Source organism: Mizuhopecten yessoensis, unplaced genomic scaffold, assembly GCF_002113885.1.
Source record: "Mizuhopecten yessoensis strain PY_sf001 unplaced genomic scaffold, ASM211388v2 scaffold10275, whole genome shotgun sequence".
NCBI classification, from domain to species: Eukaryota; Metazoa; Mollusca; class Bivalvia; order Pectinida; family Pectinidae; genus Mizuhopecten; species Mizuhopecten yessoensis.
The window spans coordinates 10204-37050 of NW_018408465.1; the positions used below are offsets into that span (position 1 = coordinate 10204).

General features: G+C 35.3%; 2 protein-coding genes across 3 annotated transcripts in view; one reads left to right on the plus strand and one right to left on the minus strand.

Annotated features, from left to right (window-relative positions):
* Positions 1 to 2950: 2950 nt before the first annotated feature.
* On the minus strand, positions 2951 to 19739 carry LOC110459898 (coiled-coil domain-containing protein 91-like). The gene is made up of 13 exons (XM_021512377.1): positions 19722 to 19739; positions 18074 to 18128; positions 15746 to 15842; positions 13878 to 14086; positions 12478 to 13053; positions 11875 to 11994; positions 11106 to 11213; positions 10504 to 10596; positions 9862 to 9930; positions 8559 to 8645; positions 7662 to 7751; positions 6556 to 6645; positions 2951 to 3378 (listed from the first exon to the last, which is right to left on the minus strand). Exons 2-13 carry the CDS (start codon positions 18107 to 18109, stop codon positions 3247 to 3249), a joined length of 1707 nt encoding a protein of 568 aa, XP_021368052.1. The 5' UTR covers positions 18110 to 18128; positions 19722 to 19739; the 3' UTR covers positions 2951 to 3246.
* A 118-nt stretch (positions 19740 to 19857) lies between these two features.
* LOC110459899 (fatty acyl-CoA reductase 1-like) overlaps positions 19858 to 26847 on the plus strand; it is a 34823-nt gene continuing 27833 nt past the window's right edge. For both annotated transcript variants that reach the window (XM_021512378.1, XM_021512379.1), the window contains exon 1: positions 19858 to 19967. The gene's annotated coding sequence lies outside the window, so the exon portion shown is untranslated. The remainder of the gene's footprint in view (positions 19968 to 26847) is intronic.

A 26847-nucleotide genomic window follows, 5' to 3' on the forward strand; every position in this document is an offset into this window, starting at 1 on the left:
CATATACAATTTACTCATTCAAAGACTTGGGTGTCATTTAAATAATGCTTATATGGCAGTGACACTGTTTATAACTACGGATTAGTAGAACCTTGTAAGTATGAACACATACCTCTGGGCAAAGAAAAAATGGAACTGTAAGCCAAAAGGCTGTCTTAAACACTTTCTTCTTATCATTGATGAGTATGTATGCCCCCCATCCCACGACCCTTCCCCACACCAAAATACTGGGAGGGACAAGTTTGTTAGAACAATTTTGTTATTTTCCAAGTACAATGAAAAATATATAAGGATTAACCGTGTTGTTACGAAAAGGGGCATAACTCCGGAAAGTAGCATTGAAATGTAAAAAGGAAAAAATTAAATGCCTATAAGGCTATAAGTGAATAATGACCTTGTATACTGATAATGTTTACAAAGTCGCATTGAAATCTATGCTGTATTTTAGGGGAAGTAGCTAGTGCATGCTTCTATTTTAAGGGGCCTAACTCTACAAAAACAGTACATCAGGAGAAATAACAAATAGTTAACAACTACCTTGCTTTAAGTACTGTACAAAATTTATGGAAATCTATGTAGTATCTTTGAAGTTTTCCAGACAGAAAGACAGATGGACAGATGGACAGACAGGAAGACAAAACAGACACACATGGTCATTGCAGTATGATTGTCCACAATAACTTAATTGTGCAGAGTATTATAACAAACAATGATCTCGCATTGGGGCAGTATTCTTCATTATCTAAGAACCTTTGAGTATGTTCTTTAAAAAGAAAAAATAAAGGCATATTCTTTAGAGGTTTTAGAAAACTATGTGATCCAAGCGGATATAACAAAACCCAAATAGAACTCTGTAGTTTGGCAATTGAGTTTGAGTAAATATCAGTACATTGTATTGCATCGAATCAAAAAACATACAGCTAAATCTCCCTTTTGTATAAATTCTAGATATGTGCATAATCACAATGGTACAAGATATAACCTTAACAAAAAAAATCTTAATATAATATTAAAGAGTATTATATCATATAAAGATATTATTATGATAGTTAAAAAGATTTCTTCTGACAGAATAAATTATAAATCTGGTTTGACATTTTTGAGCGAGGCAAACAAAAATTTGCATATCACTAGCAATGTTATCTTGGCTCGATCCAGCAAATCTATTCTTCAGAGAATTGCAAACACAGAAGCAGCGGGAATCGTAGCTCAAAGTCTGATATATTATAGTTATAAATTTTTAGATGTGTTTTTTTGAAATTTATGATGAAATTGTAGATTTTTTTTTATTTTGATAAATTTTAGATATTTTGTTTTTGAAATCTAAATTATCAGACCATTATCTTATTACAATGTTGGATAAAGGTGATAGTCTGATAACATAAAATTCCAAAATAATATATCTGAAATCTAAAAATAAACATAAATCTATCGGACCTTGACCAACAGTTCCCCAGCTCCAAGTACAGTAGCTCACATATTTATTGTTTTGCACCTGACATGACATTTGGTTAGTAATACTGAAAGGATTAGGATTAACTATGTCCTACTACTGCTGGAGGTTTCATCCCTTCTATAGCTATAACAGGTTTCATCAATCCCAAAACTGCTACAAATTCCATTACTACCAGAACTGCTATAACATGTAGGTATTATCATTACCATAACTACTTTCATAACTCCCCAAGGGCATGCTTTATGTTTTCCATAAACTCTTTGCATATCCTCTTAGTAACTTAAGCATGTATTGAATCTGTCTATTTTGAAAAGATATGGTGTTGTTTAGTGTAGACAGGTTTTGTAACGTGCGGGCGGTCACCCATCCAACTACTGACCACGCTCGATGTTGCTGAGCTAGTGAGCGGGTCCCCGGGTTGTAAGACATCACTGGAAAAGCTAGCTTGCCAGTAAGGCAGTATTTTCCCTTCAAATACCTTAGCTGTTACAGTTTCAATGCTACAGATCAGTACAGAGTATTTCATATTTTAAGAGATCATTTATTACTATGTACAGTACAAAGATAAAAGAACAGATCAGTTTTTGTAGACCAAAATAATTCGCCTCCTTTTGCCATTATGTAAAATATTGCTACGGAAATAATATTTTGTTGTAGTCTGTCAGCAAATAAAGTTATTTTTATAAACTGCTTACCACATCTGAATGATTTAGATCTAAATTTGCACAGGTTTTTAATACATCACTATAAACGAACCTATTTAAGCACAATCAAATTTTTAGCACAAAATTTGGATAGATTTGTGCATTAATCAATCGGCGCATCCACAATATAAGTACAAACAAACAATAAACAAAATTCAATAAGCGCTATCATTAATTTAGCACAATATTCAAAGCTTGAAAACCCTAAAATAAGTTAACCACTAAAATATGCATGTTTACAGAACTATCTGCAAGAACCGATGTAAGATGAGAATAAATACTCATGAAAGACATCAACGAAAAAACAACATTTGACAACCAATATCACAGGTAAGTCTACGTCCCCACAAAAACCATGTGAGATTGAGGCTGAAGAGATTTCTGTAGAACAGGGATGGTAGTTCAAGTTCATGGCCATTAGTATAAGGTTTGTCATGAACAGAGCATACCATTCTTATAAGACTGAGTGACTGCTCGGCTGAATGAAATCCAAAAATATTGTCCACAATGCAAAGATTTTTTATCGTTTTCCTGATTAACTAATATGATAGGGGTCCCATCAATTATTTTTGAGCCATCTTTAAAATTAGGAGATTTCCTATAGGCTACATTCGCATATCCGGTTAAAATGGTTGAAACGGTTGAACCTGTAAAGAAAATGACAGGTACAGATCTGAACCGAGGCTGACCTCAGGAATATTTGGCACATGTAGATTGAGGGGTCCAGACGTACCTGACCAAACTAAAATGCTGACTAATTGCAAGTTTGCATTATTTCTTTCAAAAACATTGTCAAGCCACATGTAGTTTTTAAGATACGTTATGTAATTCAGTGGACCCGTGAAAGAAGGGCATAATATTCCTGATACATTGTTACTTTTTTTCCGAAATTGTGCATTTTAAGCTCTGCTTAGAGAACGGCCCAAGTGTATTCGTTTATCATGGAATATTTCTGCGCCACCTGTACCATTTCTATCGGGATACGCGAATGTAGCCCTAAACTTTCAGGGTTTTTCCGAGCAATCTATAGCAAAAATCGGCCTGAACACGATTTGGAATGATTCAGTAGTCCAGCCTCCAGGCTCATCAACTGTTCAAAGGAAGCATTTCAACATCTGGCGAGTCCGACTTGTCCATGAGGAGTGAGAGTTGTTGACGAGCCCCCTCCAGGAAAACATCCAGACTGGCCATGTGTCTCTTATGGACTTTACTGTCGAGCTGTAATTAAGGAATGGTCACAATTTTACTTGTGTTTGGGTTATGTGTGCCATACTTTCCAGCTTAATGTGTAACACACACAGCTGCTATGAGCATGAAGTATTTCTCTGGTAGTTCGGGTGTAGAAGTATATTGGTACCATATTTATACAATGCAGTGTTGTATACATATTACTGTTTTTTTCTTTTAAGTAAAGTAATTGTGAATGACTGAATACATTGGTCAGTGAGTTTACTGTTGGAAGTCATGTGTCGTTGATTATTGATTCATTTCTTTTAAATGTTGGCTACAGAATGGAAAGTGAGTTGACTGTTGGCTGCTTGTGTAGTATATGCTAGTTCACTGTTGGCAGTGGGATAGAGTGTGAGGTAATTGTGAGCCATGAGTATGAGTTTGAGCTAACCTTTGGCTGTGGTATTGATTATGAGTTTGAGCTAACCTTTGGCTGTGGTATTGATTATGAGTTTGAGTTAACTGTTGGCTGTGGTATTGATTTTGAGTTTGAGCTAACTGTTGGCTGTGGTATTGATTATGAGTTTGAGTTAACTGTTGGCTGTGGTATTGATTATGAGTTTGAGATAACTATTGACTGTGGTATTGATTATGAGTTTGAGTTAACTGTTGGCTGTGGTATTGATTATGAGTTTGAGTTAACTATTGGCTGTGGTATTGATTATGAGTTTGAGTTAACTGTTGGCTGTGGTATTGATTATGAGTTTGAGTTAACTGTTGGCTGTGGTATTGATTATGAGTTTGAGTTAACTGTTGGCTGTGGTATTGATTATGAGTTTGAGTTAACTGTTGGCTGTGGTATTGATTATGAGTTTGAGTTAACTGTTGGCTGTGGTATTGATTATGAGTTTGAGTTAACTGTTGGCTGTGGTATTGATTATGAGTTTGAGTTAACTGTTGGCTGTGGTATTGATTATGAGTTTGAGTTAACTGTTGGCTGTGGTATTGATTATGAGTTTGAGTTAACTATTGGCTGTGGTATTGATTATGAGTTTGAGTTAACTATTGGCTGTGGTATTGATTATGAGTTTGAGTTAACTATTGGCTGTGGTATTGATTATGAGTTTGAGTTAACTATTGGCTGTGGTATTGATTATGAGTTTGAGTTAACTATTGGCTGTGGTATTGATTATGAGTTTGAGTTAACTATTGGCTGTGGTATTGATTATGAGTTTGAGTTAACTATTGGCTGTGGTATTGATTATGAGTTTGAGTTAACTATTGGCTGTGGTATTGATTATGAGTTTGAGTTAACTATTGGCTGTGGTATTGATTATGAGTTTGAGTTAACTATTGGCTGTGGTATTGATTATGAGTTTGAGTTAACTATTGGCTGTGGTATTGATTATGAGTTTGAGTTAACTATTGGCTGTGGTATTGATTATGAGTTTGAGTTAACTATTGGCTGTGGTATTGATTATGAGTTTGAGTTAACTATTGGCTGTGGTATTGATTATGAGTTTGAGTTAACTATTGGCTGTGGTATTGATTATGAGTTTGAGTTAACTATTGGCTGTGGTATTGATTATGAGTTTGAGTTAACTATTGGCTGTGGTATTGATTATGAGTTTGAGTTAACTATTGGCTGTGGTATTGATTGTGAGTTTGAGTTAACTATTGGCTGTGGTATTGATTATGAGTTTGAGTTAACTATTGGCTGTGGTATTGATTATGAGTTTGAGTTAACTATTGGCTGTGGTATTGATTATGAGTTTGAGTTAACTATTGGCTGTGGTATTGATTATGAGTTTGAGTTAACTATTGGCTGTGGTATTGATTATGAGTTTGAGTTAACTATTGGCTGTGGTATTGATTATGAGTTTGAGTTAACTATTGGCTGTGGTATTGATTATGAGTTTGAGTTAACTATTGGCTGTGGTATTGATTATGAGTTTGAGTTAACTATTGGCTGTGGTATTGATTATGAGTTTGAGTTAACTATTGGCTGTGGTATTGATTATGAGTTTGAGTTAACTATTGGCTGTGGTATTGATTATGAGTTTGAGTTAACTATTGGCTGTGGTATTGATTATGAGTTTGAGTTAACTATTGGCTGTGGTATTGATTATGAGTTTGAGTTAACTATTGGCTGTGGTATTGATTATGAGTTTGAGTTAACTATTGGCTGTGGTATTGATTATGAGTTTGAGTTAACTATTGGCTGTGGTATTGATTATGAGTTTGAGTTAACTATTGGCTGTGGTATTGATTATGAGTTTGAGTTAACTATTGGCTGTGGTATTGATTATGAGTTTGAGTTAACTATTGGCTGTGGTATTGATTATGAGTTTGAGTTAACTATTGGCTGTGGTATTGATTGTGAGTTTGAGTTAACTATTGGCTGTGGTATTGATTGTGAGTTTGAGTTAACTATTGGCTGTGGTATTGATTGTAAGTTAGCTGTCGGCTGCAGAGCGGTATTGACCATGAGTTAACTGTTGGCTTTTGAGTGGAGTATGGTATGTGGCGCTTTACAACTGTATAACCCCATGTGTATGTTGTAAATTGTCCTATCCTGCTGTAACAAAAAATAAGCCTATAGCATAGTTATGTTGTGTGGACGAAGTTAAACAAAATGTACACATAATTTTTATTTTTTCATTTTTCCTTTTATAAATCTATTTATTTTTGTTGTTCATGCATCAATATGATACAGGTATTTCCTTCTGTTATGAAATTCAAGAATCTACATGTTTCAAGTATGATAGAAAATTGCATTTTTATAGCTTGGTAACAAACAAGCATACATTATTATACCAGTATGCTGACAAAATAAACCTAACACAGCTGTCTTTGGTTTTGTTCTTTGGCAAAAAAAAGAGAAAATAATTTAAAGAAAATAAGAAGCATCTGAAAGGATTCCACTAAAGTTTGAATGTTTGGCAAGTTTTGAATTTTTTATTTGATGTATAATGCAGTTTTCATTTTGCCAGGTAATATTTAATTATTATGTTTCCTTTTAAAGTGATAGTTAACTTCAGGGGTTTTTCCGACAATTTGAAAGTTGACATTTTCATCCAATATCATCTGTGAGGTACCTATTTATTCGTGAAATTCTTTGAATTAAAACCCTCATGAAAATAAGCAATTATGTAATAATAATTCTATTTATAGTGTAGGGTTCAAACAAATCAACGTGACTAAAGAACATAGATATTTAGTTACCATTTTCCTAGATTCTATCTGTGCCACTTTGATGCGTAGAGCCTCCTCTCCTCTCTTTCTTTCCTCTTCCAGACTCTCCTTGAGCATAACCTACAGTGATACGATACATTAACAACACACACTACAGTCATACGACAACATGTACAAATACAGTATCACTACATGTTGCCCAGTGTCTGACACTCTGTGGAACTATAGAAATTCAGTAACCTGTAAAGAAAGTTTTGACTATGTCTTCACCCCATATATTTCTTATTCTCAGTCATTTGAGATGTAAACAAGGCATTTGATTGGTCAATCGAAATTATTTGCGATGGTGTAATCACTACCGTATTGACCGCAAATAAGCCCCCTCTCGCAAATAAGCCCCCTCCCCACTTTGGCAAATGTCTTCCACATACTTCTCATTTGCATATAAAACCTGGATCGCGGTTGTTAATGACATCAACGAACCCGACCGATCCTGACACGTCATGAAATTGATTAGTAATGATACCACATAAAATAGTGTGACCTCGAAAGGTCAATATAATTCTGCCTCACTTTGAACGTTCCTGATGTCACCAATCCACAGCAGAGAGACCAAAGAGACCCAGAGAGATCTTAAAATCGCCCTTTATTTTGGTGATTATAGCTAATACGAATTAGAATTGGAATAATCCTACTGTTTTTTGAGATTTTCGGAAGCATATCATGACAATTGTTGATAATACCAAATTAGATGTAATTCTATTACATGTATTATACAATCCGAGACTGATTTTTTTTCAACGACATAGAAACGTTTGCTCAATTATACTGGAGAATCATCTATCAAATATAGTCAGATCTAGAAGCAAAAGTTTGTGGGGACCACATATAGAGATATTTATGGTGAGGTATCTATCTGACAGCAATTTCTGGCCTGGTAATAAGTCCACCCACAGCTACGTATACTGCAGTTCAATAGAAATGCAGACAATGCTTTTCCATTGCCTTGTAATGAGCCATCTCCCTTCTTTGAGTCAGAAATTATGTGCGGCCCCTGGGCTAAGGAGAAAGTTGATGAATGATGGATGACCGACACCATGCTATGACATAAGCTCACTTCAAAAAATAGATCATACCTGAAACTTTTCCCGTTGATCTGCAAGAGATTTCTGTACATTTTCTTGATGCTTCTGTTGTTCCTCTTGCAATTCCTTTTTAAACAATTCCTGAATAACAAACACATTAAGAAATACAACTTTCAAGTGAAAACATGCCACATACATTGTATATATTAGGATATTTTTTTCATTAAAATTAATAATCAACCTAAAAATATTATTAATCTGAAACTAAAGTTTTTACTGAAAGCAGTGTTTGTTTACGTTAATTTGGAATGGGGCCTTATTGTCTCATTTTGGAGGGACATATACTCAATAGGAAGGAAATTTTCAGGAGTTAACTGCAAATTTTGGGAATTCGGTATATTAAAACAAACATGAAAATAGTTTCAATTGGGAATGAGGCCCATTATTGGCCCAAAAATGTCCAAAGAAAGAAACACTGGAAGGAACTGGTTAAGGTCAGAAAACTACAAAATGTCTGTGAAACATGAATGATTTTCTTTGTCAAATCTATTTCAAACAGTCGAAAGTGATGTCATTTGTTTAAAATTTTAATTTAAACAAACAATAAACATGATGACAGATATAATACACAACCGAAAAATATCATAGACTAAATTAAACATGAAAGTAATTTCATACATTATGTCAAATCATGCATGTTCGACATATTCTGGGTTTTTTTTCTTAATTACTTTTTGAAGTTTTATTTGTCAATCAAACTGTGTCAAAAGCAGAACTGAAGTCTGATCTAGGAAGTGTATGATAACAAATAACCATATCCAATATAAATTCTGGTAATTATGGTTTAAGAACTAATTACTAATAAATATATTTTTCAAATATTGTAACTGTACATAAAAAGAACAAATGAAACTGTTGTGTCGGATAGATATTTCACCAAAATCCTACCTTCTGTTCTGACTGCTGCTTCCTATTTTTCTCCCGTTCTTCCTCTAACACTTCCATGACCTTCTTACCGTTTTCTCTTCTTTCTTCCTGCAACATCAAGTTGTGGAACAACAATTAATAAAAAAAAAAGTTTCCACAATTAAGGGAAAACTTTACTTCTGTATTGAAAATTGAATTTAAATAGTTGTGGCAGTAATTTCTTGAGATAAATTGTATGCACAGATTTAGATAATCTAAGAAATGTTTTGTTGGACAAAGAATGCAATGTTTTTTTTATTTGATATTAAATTGATTTGAAGGATCAAAGAGAAAAGTCAATAAAATAAAGATGTATGGTGAAAACCATACATTTAGCCAACTTTAATCTAAAGAAATATAAACTTTATTTGATTTACAACACTGATAAAACAAGTTACTTCAACTTGTATTCATCACACTTGTTGGCCAAGATGTTAGTGAATGGGAGTCTTCCTTTAGGAGGAAACAGGAGTACACAGTGAAAACCCAGGAGGTCAGGCAAGTGACCTCCTACATTTTCACAACCGATCGGGAATGGAACCCTGGCTAACTTGGTGAAAGGTGAGTGTATTATCCAATGCACCACCCAACCACCCTTTAATCATTAATCTGAACACAGAGATATCTGTTCCTGGTAATACTGTATCACTACCCAACAAGGCCAGCATTGTGTACAAGGTCAGTGTTCTATATCAATACAGTGATATCCATAAGATTGATAGAATCTTCGCCTACCTTGAGAGTGTGACAGAGAAATCTCCAACCCGAGGGGTGATGTTTTTTGGTTGTCTAACCCGAGGCTCTTATCTCCAACCCGAGGCTCTTATCTCCAACCGTGTGACAGAGAAATCTTGGTTGTCTAACCCGAGGCTCTTATCTCCAACCCGAGGCTTTTATCTCCAACCCGAGGGGTGATGTTTTTTTGTTGTCTAACCCGAGGCTCTGCTGAGGGTTAGACAACAAAAACTCATCACCCCTCAGGTTGGAGATTTCTCTGTCACACACCCAAGGTAGGGGATGATTATTTTTCTCCTATCCTATTATTTCAGTCACAGTTCTACCGACAGTAGTCTGCCATATTTGTAAACAAAACACATGTGGGGTATGCATATCGTCATTCACTTTTGATGACGTCAGAATTACCGATGACGCATTTTAATGACATCACAATTGAACACGTGCTAATCGGCACGAGGCTATCTCCCCCTAGGGGGTGACAAGCTGATTGTTCCCGGCTAAAGCGGGGGACACACCTGTGAAGGGTGGGAGAAATGCAAATGCCTACCTCTAAAGCACTCTGCAGATTATTCTGGTTTTTCTCTCGTTCCAAGTTCAGAAAATCTTCAAACTCTTTCTATAAAATAAAAAGGTTTCTTTAATAAATTACTACAGAATCATCATCAACATTAAAACCTTAAAAAAGAATGACTGCAGAATACAAGTTAAAAGACCAAAGGCCAGCACAATGCATAAAGATTCGATAACATCCAGAAATGTTTATCAAGACAGAGACTGAAGCTAAACTCTTTACCCTTGATCAATACATCCAAGCTCAGTAAATTTAACAATCAATATTTGTCGCTCAAATCTACTGCTCCAAAATCTCTGAGCTGTCATAAATAATTCATTTATACATATAAATATCAACAAATCTGTTAAATCAAAATAATTATCTTGAAGCTTTCTAGCTTAACCTAGCCTTCTTCTCTGGGCTACTTCAGATATTATAGATAGGGAGCAGGGCGATACTTGAAAAACCTTTTTGATAATTTATGGGCGTTATTGTCTTCAAATAGTTACAATGTATTAGCATATATATATTTGTACATTTATTTCTAAAATAACCCTTAGTAGAGAATCATTGTCAAATATTTGAAATATCATGAATTACTTATTGTGAAATATGAAAAATTGAATCATTCATTACCTGTAGCTCCTTTGACTTCTCCTTGAGAGCTGTCATCTTTGATTCTGACATTTTTGTTCGCTCCTCTTCTAATTTCTCTTCGAAATGAGATTGCTATTTAACAAGAATTTACATCACATCAATAAAGCATGCCTGTTTTCATTTGCAACAAGGAGTTCCAAGCCCTATATAATAATGATAAACGATCTTATATTTTCTCAAATTTGTAAAGAGTTTGCTCTGGTGAGAAATCTAAAAGGGGAGATCTTTTATATATGCTTGATCATGAAACAATTCAATGCTATCAATTTACACAGTACACTCCTTCTTACATGTAAAAATCTAAAACTTGTTTCAAAAATGAAAAGATACGACACATAGATTCTCTACAATCCAAAGCTCTCTGAAAACCAGACAAATCATGTGGTCAAATGGGGGAGGGGGGAAGAAAGGGAGGACATATTTCACTGTAGCAGGGATACTTTTATATTGGAAAAATTTCTTCAATTTTTAAGGGTTAGTAACTTTTGCCTTGTTCCTTTCGTTGGAGTTGGCAAGTTTGTAAGTTCAGATTATCACTTGAAACAGCACAAAATAAAATCAGTTTTCTTTAAAAAATTTACCTGTTCACTGAGCAAGCTTTTAAACTTGTCTTCTTGTTCCTTCATCAACACACGTACTTGCCCCTCCATTGCCTCTCGCTCGCTGCGAAGGGTGGTCTGCATTAATTCCTGAACAAATACACATAGTGTTGTTATAACCATTGAGTAATTATAATACTGAAAGAAGTGCTTTGTTACATTAATTTGGGATGGGGCCTTTTTGTCTCATTTTTGGATGAAGATATTACAGTTGGGAAGGAAATTTTCAGGAGTAAACTGCAAATTTTGGCAATTAAGGAATAGATATGAAATAGTTTTGATTGGGAATGGGGTTCACTATCGGCCCAAAAGACTCCAGAAAAAAAATGGAAGGAAACTACAAAATGCCTGCGAGACATCAATGCCTTCACTCCAATGCAAATTAGTGTTATTGTTGAAAAAAATGTCCATAAATAGTAATATCGATTTTTGTGTTGACCTTGAATCATATAATTCTCTTCAACAGTAATTGACCTTTGTGTATTGTCTGATCAAAAAACAGTAAAGAAATTTAGTCTCTAGCGATAGGGTAATGACACAAAATTGAGATAGCTAGGACAGGAATGAGTAATCTTTCTTGTTCCCCATGCAAGGGCATAAATCAGAGTAGAAAAGCAATTCATTTTCAAACAGGTTAATAGTCAAAGGTCAAACAGAGATCCAAACATATTTCCTGTGAATTGGTGTTGGCTATATACAATTGCAACAAGCTATACACGGAAACTTGAAACACTGTCCATTGATCAATTACCTTATATTCTTGTACCACTGTTTTGACTGCAGCCTGACTTTCTGACCGGATCTGTTTCATCTCCTGCATCACAGCCGTGTTAGGTACGGTGCCTACATTGCTGTTTGACAATGTTTCCTCCTGTCACCAACATAAATAGAAATAGCTGTCCAACTTTTCATGGTCTCTTACTGTGTGCACAATCAAATGTTAATAAACCATACATTATTTCTCTAATTTTAAGATTAGATGACTGTAAAAGTTTAAGCAGCAGTTGTACATTATCAGTTAATTTATTCAAGGTCGACTACTGTTTTATATATTATACCTGTGATTTTGGTAGGAGTTAAGGGAATAGGTTACATTACACATAATACCCATGATTAGTATTAGAGCGTAAGTTATATACAGGTACTACCTTAAACATTGTATCTGTAATCTGCATTTGAATTAAGGTTATATACATACTACCCAGGTACCTTACTTTCTAAACCCGTGACACACTATACCAATCAAAGGTATATTCATTAGCTGTTACCTTACATTTTATGCATGTTATCTCCTAATTATATTATTAACATTAACATTTCACATGATTCCACAAAAAATGAATATGGCCAATACCTGTCTTTTTGATGTGAGCCCTGCCACACTAGATGGAATGCTTGATGGTGGGGACCCCTGTCTGCTACTAGATGTCTCATTCAGAATTGTCGTCTTAGCAACACTGACACTTGTCGGAATTGAACTGAACACATCGGATTCCCAAGCGTCTTGTTTAAAGGAATTGTCACTGGACACAGAGACTTTCCTTTCCGTAACGGTATCTGTCCCGGACGATAACCTTCGGTCGAAAGAGAAAGAATTTGATCCTCGTGACCTATCAATGTTTGTCTGAGGTATGGATGCCAGCTCTGTTTGAGACACATTTTGAATTGCACCTTGCCTTCGAACAATGGAGGAGTCAATTTGATTTTGGCCTTGAACAGAGTTTTGGCGGGAACCTTCAAGAGGTACCGAGTCATGTCGTACTAATCTCTTCTGACTTTCTGCGGAATTTTGAAGGCCGACAGAAGATGGACGATTGCACCGACTACTGGGCACGGTGTTTGATGACTGCGGACTGGACACAGGGAAAGAAGGTAGGAACTGACCATCAAGGATGTTGTTGGCCAATGTCACCTCATCTAGGTTGATGTCCTGGCAAATCAAGTCACATTTATGTTAGGTGTCATCAAATTGAAAAGCAAACAAACATGAAAATGATAACAAAATTAGAATGTAAAAGTGCCATCAATTCTATCAGTGTGATATATTAAAATGTATTATATCAGATACATGTAATGAGTTTGATATATCTAACAATCACCACTAGTTTAAGTCTATAAAGTGTCTATTCCTCATTTCTTGCTTCTTCTGTGAATATTGCAGATAACTAATCATTCAGTGATTAAAAAAAAAACATTAATCCGATTTTAGAAGCAAATGTATTAAAGAAAAAAAACAATAAAAAATGTTTGGGATGTAAAAGGAACATGTACCATAAGGAAATTTTGAGTACTCAAACATGAATATCTTATCATATCAAAGTTTTACTTTCTACACAATCAATGTACTTATTAAATGTGTCGCAACGTTTCAAGACTGACTGGTCCCTTTATGAAGCTAGTCGGTCTTGAAACGGTGCGACACACTTAATGCGTACATTGTTTGTGTATGAAGTGAAACTTTGATATGACATATTTCCAAACTGATGAATATGAATATCTTATCTTTGACATTAAATTACCTTACAGATAATTTAAACAACAGCAGGTTTCATATAGATTTTCAAGAAATTTACTTTTTTTTTGTAATTAAAGGGATTGTTTTTTTATGAAATTTTAAGATTTTTATACAATTAGATATATGCATTAGGTTATATGTATATATAATTTACCCATAAATGGTAAATTAAAAAGTTGTCTCAGATTGCTCCCTGAATAGACAATGACAGTACTGTATTGCTGTTCCTGGTCACTTACCAAGGGATCACTTGCTCCAGTGGGGAACTGGACATCAAAAGCCTGAAAAGGGGGAGCACTCGCACTAGCCTCTTCTACATGCTGGCCCGTGGCCCCGTTCTGGTTTTGGTTTGACGCCCCCTGGCCTCCAGTCACGGTGGGATCAAGAACCTCCGGGAACTTGTTTTCTCTACAAAGTAAATCTGGTTTAGCTCCAACAGCACTGTAACCTGCATGGACATCAAAGAAGAAAACAAATGACATTTAATAAAAGAAATCTTGTTTATACTTGCCATTATCATTTCCATAATCTTAACTCCATTTATCATGAACAGTGGTGTAAAATTCCACTAAATGGACACTACAAAGACATTAATTAACTCACGGGAAGACACTGAGATAAGATCAGACGACTTCAAGAAGGTCGTATATAAGGCGCATGGAATGCAGACTGATGTGTTATTTTTACCGACCTCACCTGTACGTATCACGTGCTAACAGTAGTTTACAAGCTCTTGGTCGCTACGACTTTTGTTGTCGAGCGAGTTACGCTCTGTAAAAATGCAATTACAATAACTCTGTGAAAATAGTGGTTTGTAAAATATCAAGATCCCTATAAAAGTGCATGTGCGTGCACGTGATAACGGCATACCATGCGATAGCCTATGTATACCATACGTAAGCGGTCTATGGAATGATGTCGAAAGTGTACATGATTGAGAATAATTTTGTTCCATAAAAGAACAGTAAATTGACAATCAAATATAGCAATTTAATTAATTTCCATCGTTTTTGGTATAGTAAAGAAAGTAAGTGTCATTGTATAAATTCCATCCCTCTGCAAAAAGTTCCGATTTTTTTCAAGGTAGACATCAACTCTCACCAGGATCAAAATTATTGTAAAATGTAAAATAAATGAATTATAAAGACTTCGTGTGTATTTGGTTCAATTTTTCAATCTTTTTGTTTGAATCTATGTGTCCTAGCTGTTTGGTTTTAGCTTGTATTTGGATACAATTTCAATAAAAAACGCTTTTTGTAACATGATGTAGATATTTTATGATAAATAAAATATTTAAAGGGTTGATTAGCAATGTTTCTTTTCATTATCTTATTGTTGTAATAGTTTTGAACAATGCCATACACTCAAAAAATGTAAAAGTGTTGAATTTGACAAAAATTCGATTTTTGAGTATTTTTTACCAAAAAATCCCCAGTTTAACGGAATGCTTAGATTTTCATAAAATCATCTCTACATAGTGACATAACCATTATATGAAACTTTCATTTAATTCTGCTGGCTAATTGCGAAAGGGTGGAGCCTCTTTAAACTGTAGTGAATATTTTTTTTTACAATTACCATGCAGGCCTAGGGTGTACAACTCTAATAGCCTTACTCCTAGGGCTAGTAGATCTAGATCTGATATATAGTATGTAGGCTTATAACAACAATTGATCATTACTAAGAAAATATAGGTTGCGCTAGTAGAACTTTTCAAAATCCAACTATGGCCTAAATGTGAAATTGTTGACAGGTTTCGCGCCTACATGAATCCGCCCTTACGGGTTTCATCTCACTGACGGAAGTCAGTGTTCTGTCGGCGTGAGGGAAGTTGCCTTCCCTCGGGGGGTGGTTTGGTGTCGTCTATTCTATCTTATCCTTATCTTGTGATGTAATTTGGAGACGACTCCTTGATCCGAAATGGTTTGTCGCGCTGGATGATGCAGTTTTGGTTGTTGATCCTTACTAATGTATAGGTGTCGTTGATGGGGTTCGAAATTGGCCAATATGGCTTATATTAATGTATATATGTACATAAAAAATATAATTATTTGTATATTTTGAAAGTCAAGGGTAATTTATTTTGGTAGGGCCCTTAGATACTGACCCGTTGTGATCAGTGCCCAGGGGGATGGGCTAGCTTCCTGTGTCAGTCCTGATTGGCCTGTACTAACGACAGGTGCCTGGGAAACGGGTTCAGCTGCCTAGATTAAACATACAATACTTCTATGGTTAATCAATATGAACATGTACATTGTATACAGCCAACTGTCATGACTGTACAGTGAACTACGCCTCAACTAATTCACCCCTGAAGACGCATTTGAACTCTTCCGATTCAAAGGTTGGAATAGTTCATTATGAAAATTCAGGGGTGAATGAGTTAATTTCGTAACAAATAGGTTTCTACCGTTGTCAAATCATGACTCCAGAATAATTGAAATAAATGCATTTATAAATATTTCTACTAGCTGGACAGGTGTTATATACATAATTAATCTCCATAATATATATGAAAATCTAGTATCATACATGCAGTGAATAAATGTCTTAGTCATCTCGTTTATTTTTATAATTACTAATAAAAGATAAATATTACAACCCATTTGACATTTGTCCCTAATTATGTACATGTATGTATACACTATTTTGATTTTTGCAGTTCGTATTACATAACTTCCAAAACTGGACAAAACATGAACGGCTGTATCAATTGAACTGCATATATTAATGATTATCCAACTTACATCCCCATACTGAGATTGGAATTTCTATAAATATCAAGGAGATTTGACTTCAAACCAGAACTTTAATGTAATCCTGTGTAATGTTTGTTAATATAAGGGGTAAGTTTTGGTGAATGTTTTGGATTAAATTATTTGAATCTTAATTTGTATAATTAGGGATTTCCATTTTGGAAATCCTATTGTTAGTATTCTGTTTTTTTCTTATTATTAGGGATTTCCATTTCGGATGGAAATCCCTATTGTTATTGTTTAGTTTTTTCTTATTGGGGATTTCCATTTCGGATGGAAATACCTATTGTAGGTCACAGATCTAAAAATGGAGTTTTTAAAAACGTTTTTCAAACGACCATAACTTTGAATGCTTTCGTTGTACTGCTTGAACGCTTCATACCTCTGGTAGATCTTGGTCGGGGCTAACTTTTTTCCGTGACATGTTAACAGAGAATATGTCAAATTCAAAGCCCGCTGACCTCCAAGCACCAGTCACTATGACCCCTGAACTACTTCCTATCATCAGTCGCTGTAATCGCTGACCTCCAAGCACCAGTCACTATGACCTCTGAACTACTTCCTATCATCAGTCGCTATATATAACCGCTGACCTCCAAGCACCAGACACTGTGACCCCTGAACTACTTCCTATCATCAGTCGCTATAACCACTGACCTCCAAGCACCAGTCACTATGACCCCTGTGAACTACTTCCTATCATCAGTCGCTATAACCGCTGACCTCCAAGCACCAGTCACTATGACCCCTGAACTACTTCCTATCATCAGTCGCTATAACCGCTGACCTCCATGCACCAGTCACTATGACCCCTGAACTACTTCCTATCATCAGTCGCCATAACCCCTGACATCTTATCAAACTAAGAAGCACGGCTACCTCTTACACCTTAGCCCTCTCTTGTTACAATTATATCTAAAAAGAGATTAATAAAATATTTTACTTGTAACTGAGCAAGATCGGGTTATCGCAGTCGAGGGCTAAGACTCTGTAACATAATCCCAACCGAGACGCAAGCCAAGGTTTGAATGTTACATATTCTTAGCCTGGGACTGCGATTACCCGATCTTGCTCAGTTGCAGGTATCTTTTTTTTGCGCACCTTTTAGTTAGAAAACAATCTATTAAATTTTGCAAAAGACAATAAGCTAGTCCGTCCTCACAAAGAAGACAACGTATTTCACAGTGTAGAATATATTTTATCTACAACATCAAATATCCAACAACTTCATCATATAACGACAAAACAGAACATTTATGATGCAGAATGACAAGTTCAAGTCGTTACCGCGCAGATGAATACATCGTAGTGTAAGAAATATCACGTAAAGGTATCAGACAGATCGGACGAGATAGAACAATCTAGCATGTGTTATGACGTGGGATAACTCTGTTATAGGTACGAGAAAATACAATTGTAAAGGGGTTATATAATTACTTCATGTACACTAAACAACAATGGAATTTCCTATTTAATGCTGTGGATCATGTATTTGTTAACGATGCTTTGTGTCAGTTCATTTTGTCATCTTTCCTTTGTGTTAATATCTAATGTCTCTGCAGAGCTGTAGAGTTATGTATTTTAAGTTTGCTTTTCTGTGTATTAAAGAACAGCAATTGAACAATTTGCTGTTATTGTTTACCCCTGAAATGTTCTGGCATATTATCAAAACAAATTACCTCAAATCCACCAAAGTCATCGAAATCATCATCCATCACTAGGTAATATATGGATCTGAAATAATAAAAATAAAAACATGCAGAATTAGAAAAATATTTGACATAGTTTTCTGCATTAGGGTTGTTAAACTGGGTCTTCAAATCTTATTCTTCTAAACATAACTCATACAGTTACCGTATATATCCTCGTGTTACCGGTTTCAGCGCACTTAAGAAGCAACTGCGATGTCGTTCTTACATCGGCAAAAACTGTTGAAATTACGGATGACTGCAGTCATGTATACAATCTACTAATGGAAACAAAAAACTAGCAACATAAAACCGTATTTTAAAAAAATCAGAACAAGCAGTCATATGTTTCCGTGTGTCTATTTTGATTTAGTGTTCAAAGAAAGATAACTCGAATACACTAAAAATATATTCCCCCTAGTGGCCTGCCTGAACAAAAGCTTAGTTTGGTATAAAAAAATATCTTTGTTCGTCAAATTTATCATCAAAACAGATTTTTAAGAATTTCACATTTTTCAATGTGTCAACTTGAACGAATACATGTAGTTTTATAAATTTGTTTATTTTACTTTAATATTAAGTTATGATAGAATCTGTTATTGTTTTTTTGTGCAGTCTTATATCAGTTTTGGTTGATGGCGAGTTATTTCTCATTTTATTCTGTTTAAAATAGGTGAAAATTGGAAGTTCAATGCAATACAAGGTTTACGTTTCAATGCAAATAGTGTTTATATATTGATATAAGAATGTCTCCTGTAGGCTCTTCGGAAGTGGAAAAAAATTGGCAAGGAGATGTGGCATCATTTGCGTACATCATTTTTGTACGTTTGTCAGGCTACAAAAAAAAGGCTGGTTCATGAAGGAAATAAATCACCGTTTTTTCACGTATGGGCTCATTTTGAGCAAGATGAAAAGTGCTTATTTATGCGTATTTTTTTAATCAGTGATTATTTCTTATGTTTTTTGGACGAACTTCCGGTATTTTTTGTGTCAGTTTACAGTTGATGGCCAAACGTCTAAAATATCCTTATGCTGTGTCCAGCAGGTCACGTAGTTACGAGATATAGCTTGATAAAATGGTTGCGCGGAAATACATAACGCGCGGAAACATGACTAGACGATATATGGACTAGACCACCGCGTACCACAATTAGAATATCAAAGTCAGAAAACAGCTTTGTCTAAAAAAAAAATCAAAAATCAAAACATATTGAATTGTTAAGTAAAAAAAATAATGTTCCGATAAGTATACAATCTACTGCATCTGTATTGTTAGATTTTCTATGACCAACTTTCAATGTAAACAAACAGGTGTCCCTTCGTATCCAGAATAGATATCATGTCTGTATTCAGGACAATTGCAATCTTCAGTAAAAACGACACCTTTACCTCGATAGACCTTATTTCCCAAGCAATAGAAAAACCCGATATGCCGAGACTAAGTTATGGCCTACCTTCCAACTACAAATATTGACACGACTCAGAACATGGAAGCTGACATGTTTACTTTGACTCATGGGAAATAAATATTTTACACGATGAATAACGTCCCTGATAACGTGTTGTTCGTTTTACAGACACAATCGCTGTATCTTTGGATATCATTAACAATGAATAAGAAAAAAAACATGATTGTCACGTAGAAAGATATGCTTCTTGGGTCCTGTCTTTTCATGTAATTAAAATTAATCATCGTGGAACGATTTTACATTAGCCAATCAATTTACGAGAAATTATACAGTGCGTCATATCGGCCTTTGAACTGTGACCCAGAAATGAGTTACCTTTGGCCTTGACCACGGTTTGACGGTGTAATGGAAAATGTTTCCACAGCGGAAGAAACTTAAGGGTGTTTTAAACAAATATTAAGGCCTGTATACCGAAAGTAAGTATTTTATCTTTGTTCAGAGTATATAGTCTTTCATAAACTGTCTGATCTTTTATACATAGTTTTGTCGATATCGACATTTTGTTGTTATTGTGTAAGTGGGTTGGGTCGTCTCTCTACTGTACAGTACAACTTGTCGGCATAATCCAGTATTGGCGATAAACCATTTATTGATTTTCTTCAATTTCCCGCTTCTTATTTTCGGTTTTCGCGGACGATACAGACGCACGTTTTGTCATGATTGTGCATATATGCACATTAGCCATGAATCAAACTGTTATGTCATCCTAGATATTTCAGAATCATCTGCAGCAGTCGTGCACCGGCTGGCTTGACTGATTCTTAGGTACACGAGTGGTCTCCCCTGATATAATGTTTGCACTGTTGCCAATGGGACGCCGTTTGTACTATACTGGTTATTCACTATTCAGTACGTTGAAGTATCCTTAAACTTATTTATCTCACTTCTTAGTCGACATTTAATTTAAAACAACCACACTGTACCTGTACTATTGGTCATACTCCACCATTTTTAATCCGTCAATGGCATTGTAAACAACATTGATTGGGATGGGAAGTGTTTAACAGTACTGTCTGTAGTGAATGAAATAGCGTTTATAGGCGATCAATATTCAGTTGAAGATCAATATATGGTGACAATAACTACTAACTAGGTCGCTCAGTATAATGTGCATTGTAATAAGAATTAGTAGCTTTAGAAGTTCTCTGTTTATATCAGCATCACCATATTTTAAAAAAAATGAGCAAATGTACAATGTTAGGTAGCCCAAGTTTCCTCTAGCCCTGACAGATAGATGTCTGGTGTCCGGGCCAGAGGAACTCTGGGCCCGGGGTACAGTAACACTGACAACAAAGATGGTGCTCCTTCTTTTTCATCTGTGTTTTTTAATGCTTATTTGTTTGGCCTCAAACCATTCCCTTGATAGGAAAAATGTCATTGATGAAAATGGCTTACAGACGTTTTGGTATTATAGTTATTTCTACTTACACTGATGTGTTTTTGGTACTTTCCAAAAGTTGTTTCCATATTTCATAACATTCTTTTAAATTTGTACGTGGTTTACTTTTGATGTCATTGTGTGTTGCCTATTAAAAACTAAATATCTTTAACCTACAATGTATAGACCATCTTTGCATAAAGTATATAGTCCAAGAAGTAAAATAATTTGGGCAGTTCATCTGCCCTTTTTATATGTAAAATAATCTTACTATCAAAGACAATGTACCAGATTGTTTGTAAGAAGTTGAAGCTATTAGATTTACAAATCTTAATTCATTGTATTTAATTAATTGAATTGAACAAAATATATATTCCAATTGTTCAGCTATTGTACTTGGAGTTCGGGAGTGTTATATTACAGTACCATATTAAAAAGGAATTGTCATCTCTATGAAATATCATAAGCTTGTCATAGTAGCAGTGACATCCAAACAGGTCACATAATTCTGACAATGACCAGCTAGGCGGACACATACAAAATAGAATTTAATTTGATTTAAACGTATAATTGTTCCAACGGAGGTACGTATTTGTTCTATGAATAAAATAGCTTGATATGTAATTTGTATATAACATATGAAGTTAGGAGGCACGGTAGTCTAGTGGTAGGATGCCGGGCTCGTGATGGAAGTGTTGCGGGTTCGAGGCACAGCACTGTGGCTCAAAGATATTTTACTCCGCTTGTTCCAGTCTACTCAGCTGTAAATGAGTATGTGGTTGGGCAGTGCTAGAATTGTTGAACTACGAACTAGGTTGTGATAAAGCGGTATATAAGAACCTCGAATTATTATTATTAAGACCAGAACAATTTAAGGTCCAATGGTCCTAGCTAGGGGCTAGTAGATTTGGTCTGCGTGGCCATGGGCAAATGAAAAATAATGGATCGAGTTTCTTTATATAATTAGTTACCAGACAGACCACTGAGACCAGTGTGAAATTTTGCAGTGAATATTCGTATGTTCACAGCATATACTTTATATACTGCTGGTTTTAGTATTGAATAAACCATGAACAGGTTAAATAATTATAGCTTTGTTTTTTGTTAAAAGACCATGATAAAAAGCTAAAATTACCATTTATTGTACTTGCTTGAATATGTACATGTAATATATATATATGTGTGGATAATTTTGATCAAGTATAACATTTCACCTCTGGACAAGCACTGTAGTTTTCCAAATCCTCTTGGCTGAATTGAAGGATCAATTAATGCTTTTAACAACTTTGTTCCAGTCCTAAAATAACATTAGTATGATTGTGTCATGTAAAATTGATTTATCAAATATAAGGAATCCCCATGGTTGAATTGTGCTTTGATTAATTGTGAAAATGATGTCAACTGGAACACTGGTATGATATATACACTATAAATATATACATGTAATCAATTATACCAGCATGACCTATAAACCTCATATACTTATCGATCGATACAAGTTAAATGTTTGTATTGTGTTTTATTTTTGGTCACTGTATTTATAACATATACCCTATTAACATGACACTTTTAAGTACATGTACATGCACTCCTGAACTAGATCCACTGATAGCATTTGCACATATCAGGATTTTAGATCTTCAAGTAGTTGGCCCAGTTTTAAGTCGAGTAGCTATATGGTATACGTTTTCTACTATTGACCATGGCTGTGGCTTTCCGATATACATAGGAATACATGCTTGATTACACTGACAGTAGCTTATGTCACCATTAAAAATCTTCCTGTTTGGATTATAACCCCGACCAAGGATTTTAGGTTTGGAATGGAAGCTTAAGGTGCATTTGCATATACAGGTCAAATATTTTGTTTATCTGACAAAGAAAAAAAACCCAGTAACTTTAATCAACTGCTATCAGTAGAACCAATCAACAAAAACAACATGGATGCATACATTCACCACCTTGACACAGTTACATAATTATCATTTTAAATAGTCAATTTTTTAAATGTCAGGAAAACACTTTTCAAACAGCTCTTTTTTTCTAAATTGGGACAGAAGGTATATATATATATATATATATAAATAAAAAAAAACCACGAAGACTAGTATAATCGGCTAGTGCTTTCTTTGGGCATCTTGGGGCTCTTCAAGTGATTTAAATTTGTTTGTGATGTCATAAATGGAGTACGCATACTTAAGACGTCAAATATATTGACATCATATACAAAGAACACATAATGCGGACGTCTATTATTATTTATCGCTATATATATCTATATATTTATATTACTCTTGGATTTAGCAGCCAAAATTCAATCAAAATTAAAGGATATTTCTACCCCCAAGGTACTAAAAATGCCGGTACATATATATGTATAGTGACATCATTAACAATTGAAGAAATTGAGATACTTTTTAAGATGTTTGTGATCAAAATATCTGTTATGAACTTTGTGATAGTCTTTATAATTTTTGACATAGATATAAACTATTACCACTTAAACTTTGATTTGTGTATATATGTAGGTAAAGGTACTCCAGATTATGTAAATCAGGTAATGCCGTAATCTTTGTACCTGAATACGGACAATAGTTGTTCAAAGTATATAGTATCACACGCGCACCTTGGCATGTATATAGTAAGTGTGTACTACTTACGGTAAACACCATGCAGTTAATCATACGAACAAAGCCATATTACAAGTTTTATTAAAATACAGCTGTAAAGCACATGAGTAATATTAATTCCATCTTTTCAATTAAACGTCGTAATGAATTTTTATAATTTCATTAATTTTACCTAAAATGATTCACTAGTACTGCTTTCTTGAATCGAAGTTGATGGGAAATAAATTATCACTATTTGAAAAAGGTACATATAAATCAGGTGTTTGATCAAGTACATTTCTGTATGCATTATGTTCTTTTAAAGCATGGTTTTTGGTAAAGTTCCAATTAAATAATAAAACTTCCTTAATCTTAATGTAGATTAACTTATTTGTGCAATATTTTCAACAAAAATTAGTGAATTTATAACATTCAATGTGCCAAGTATTATATAACATGTAATGGCCAGAAATTTCAATTTGGCTCAATGGTTGTGTTTGATTTAAGTGAATGTATGTGAATGTATATAAGAACTTCAAATTATCGAATTATTATTCATTGCTTACACAATCAATTATTATGAAGAACATATATGTGATGTCACCCCATGAGAGATGTCACAGTCATATCATCTCTTGAGTGATGCTTTACCCGGTAGTTACGAATGTCACCCCAAAGTGATGCCATATGAATGTCACCCCAAAGTGATGTCATAGGAATCTCACCCCAGAGTGATGTCATAGGAATCTCACCCCAGAGTGATGTCATAGGAATCTCACCCTAAAGTGATGTTATAGGAAGCTCACCCCAAAGTGATGTCATAGGAATGTCACCCCACGGTTATGTCATAGGAATCTCCCCCCAAAGTGATGTCATAGGAATCTCACCCCAGAGTGATGTCATAGGAATCTCTCCCCAGAGTGATGTCATAGGAATCTCAGCCCAGAGTGATGTCATAGGAATCTCAGCCCAGAGTGATGTCATAGGAATCTCAGCCCAGAGTGATGTCATAGGAATCTCTCCCCAGAGTGATGTCATAGGAATCTCTCCCCAGAGTGATGTCATAGGAATCTCAGCCCAGAGTGATGTCATAGGAATCTCAGCCCAGAGTGATGTCATAGGAATCTCAGCCCAGAGTGATGTCATAGGAATCTCAGCCCAGAGTGATGTCATAGGAATCTCAGCCCAGAGTGATGTCATAGGAATCTCACCCCAGAGTGATGTCATAGGAATCTCAGCCCAGAGTGATGTCATAGGAATCTCAGCCCAGAGTGATGTCATAGGAATCTCACCCTAAAGTTATGTTATAGGAAGCTCACCCCAAAGTGCTGTCATAGGAATGTCACCCCCAGAGCGATGTCATAGGAATGTCACCCCAAAGTGATGTCATAGGATTCTCACCCCAAAGTGATGTCATAGGTATGTCACCCCCAGAGTGATGTCATAGGAATATCACCCCAAAGTGATGTCATAGGAAGGTCACCTCAGGGCTTTGTCATAGGGATCTCACCCCAGGGTTATGTCATAGGAATCTCCCCCCAAAGTGATGTCATAGGAATGTCCCCCCAAAGTGATGTCATAGGAATGTCACCCCAAAGTGATGTCATAGGAATGTCACACCCAGAGTGATGTCATAGGAATGTCACCCCCAGAGCGATGTCATAGGAATGTCACCCCAAAGTGATTTCATAGGAATCTCACCCCAAAGTGATGTCATAGGTATGTCACCCCCAGAGTGATGTCATAGGAATGTCACCCCAGAGTGAATCTTCGTAGGAATGACACCCCAGAGTGATTTCATAGGAAACATTCAAATGTCACCCCCAGAGTAATATCATTGGAATTTTAACACAGGTTGATGTCATAGGAATGCCCCTTCCTCCTATAACCAGAGAGATGTCATAGGATTGTCACCCCAAAGCTCATTTCACATATGCCGAGTGGTAAAATGTCATCCCCAGAATAATGTCACAAGTATATTATATTTCTCCCTGTATATATGTCAACCCATAATGCTGTCACATTCATAGTGCTAACCGGAGCATATAGCTACAGTACTGTATATTGTATGTATATATATATGTCTGTTCCAAGCTGTTTTTAAGATTTCCATATAAAAAAATCTTGTACAGCTATAGATATATACATGTATGTAGATATATATACATGTACAATGTAGCGCCACTATCAGTTCAAGGTGAAATTAAAAAGCTATCATGAAGAGCGTTTTTTTTACACATTCTGTGTATTTCCTGCATGACAGTCCTGGTGACTGAAGAAATCCTATTTATTATTTCTAAATTAACAAACACAGGTGTTATCATAACTAATAAACTTATGGATAATTACAATACCTGATCATAATGATATTAAATTTAAACTTACAGGTAAGTCAGTGATGAACATTAATTTACATAGATAGAATAGACAGGTAAATCAGTGCTGATGATGAGATAGGTAGAACAGACAGGTAAATCAGGGATGACAGTGAAACAGGTAAAACATAGGTAAACCAGGGATGACATTAATACAGGTAAAACAGACAGGTAAATCAGTGCTGACAATGACACAAAGGTAAAACAGACAGGTAATTTTAAATCAGTGCTGACAAAGAGATAGGTAGAACAGAAAGGTAAATCACGGAAGAAAATGAGATAGGTAAAACAGACAGGTAAATCAGGGATGACAATATTGATACAGGTAAAACAGACAGGTAAATCAGGGATGACAATATTGATACAGGTAAAACAGACAGGTAAATCAGGGATGACAATGATACAGGTAAAACAGACAGGTAAATTAGGGATGACAGCTGGATACAGGTAAAACAGACAGGTAAATCACGGATGACAGCTGTGATACAGGTAAAACAGTCGGGTAAATCAGTGCTGACATTGATACAGGTAAAACAGACAGGTAATTATAAATCAGTGCTGACATTATTATAGGTAAAACAGACAGGTAATTATAAATCGGTGCTGACAATCTGATGACAGTGATACAGGTAAAGCTAAGGTAAATCAGGGATGACATTGATACAGGTAAAACAGACAGGGAAATCAGTGCTGAAAATGACATCAAGGTAAAACAGACAAGTAAATCAGTGCTGAAAATAACATCAAGGTAAAACAGACAGGTAAATAAGTGCTGACAATGAGATAGGTAGAACAGACAGGTAAATCAGGGATGGCCGTGAAGTGCTGACATCATTTTAGGTAAAACAAACAGGTAAATCAGCGCTGCCATTATTATAGGCCTAGGTAAAACAGACAGGTAAATCAGGGATGACAGTGAAGTGCTGACATTAGA

Bases quoted from the DNA above. Each gene is read 5' to 3' on its own strand.
- LOC110459898 (XM_021512377.1), bottom strand. From the start codon at position 18,109: ATGGATGATGATTTCGATGACTTTGGTGGATTTGAG. The intron at 15,843-18,073 runs GTAATTTGTTTT...TGTTTAATCTAG, and splicing joins ATGACTTTGGTGGATTTGAG to GCAGCTGAACCCGTTTCCCA. The intron at 7,752-8,558 runs GTAGGATTTTGG...TTTGTTATTCAG, and splicing joins AGCAGCAGTCAGAACAGAAG to GAATTGTTTAAAAAGGAATT.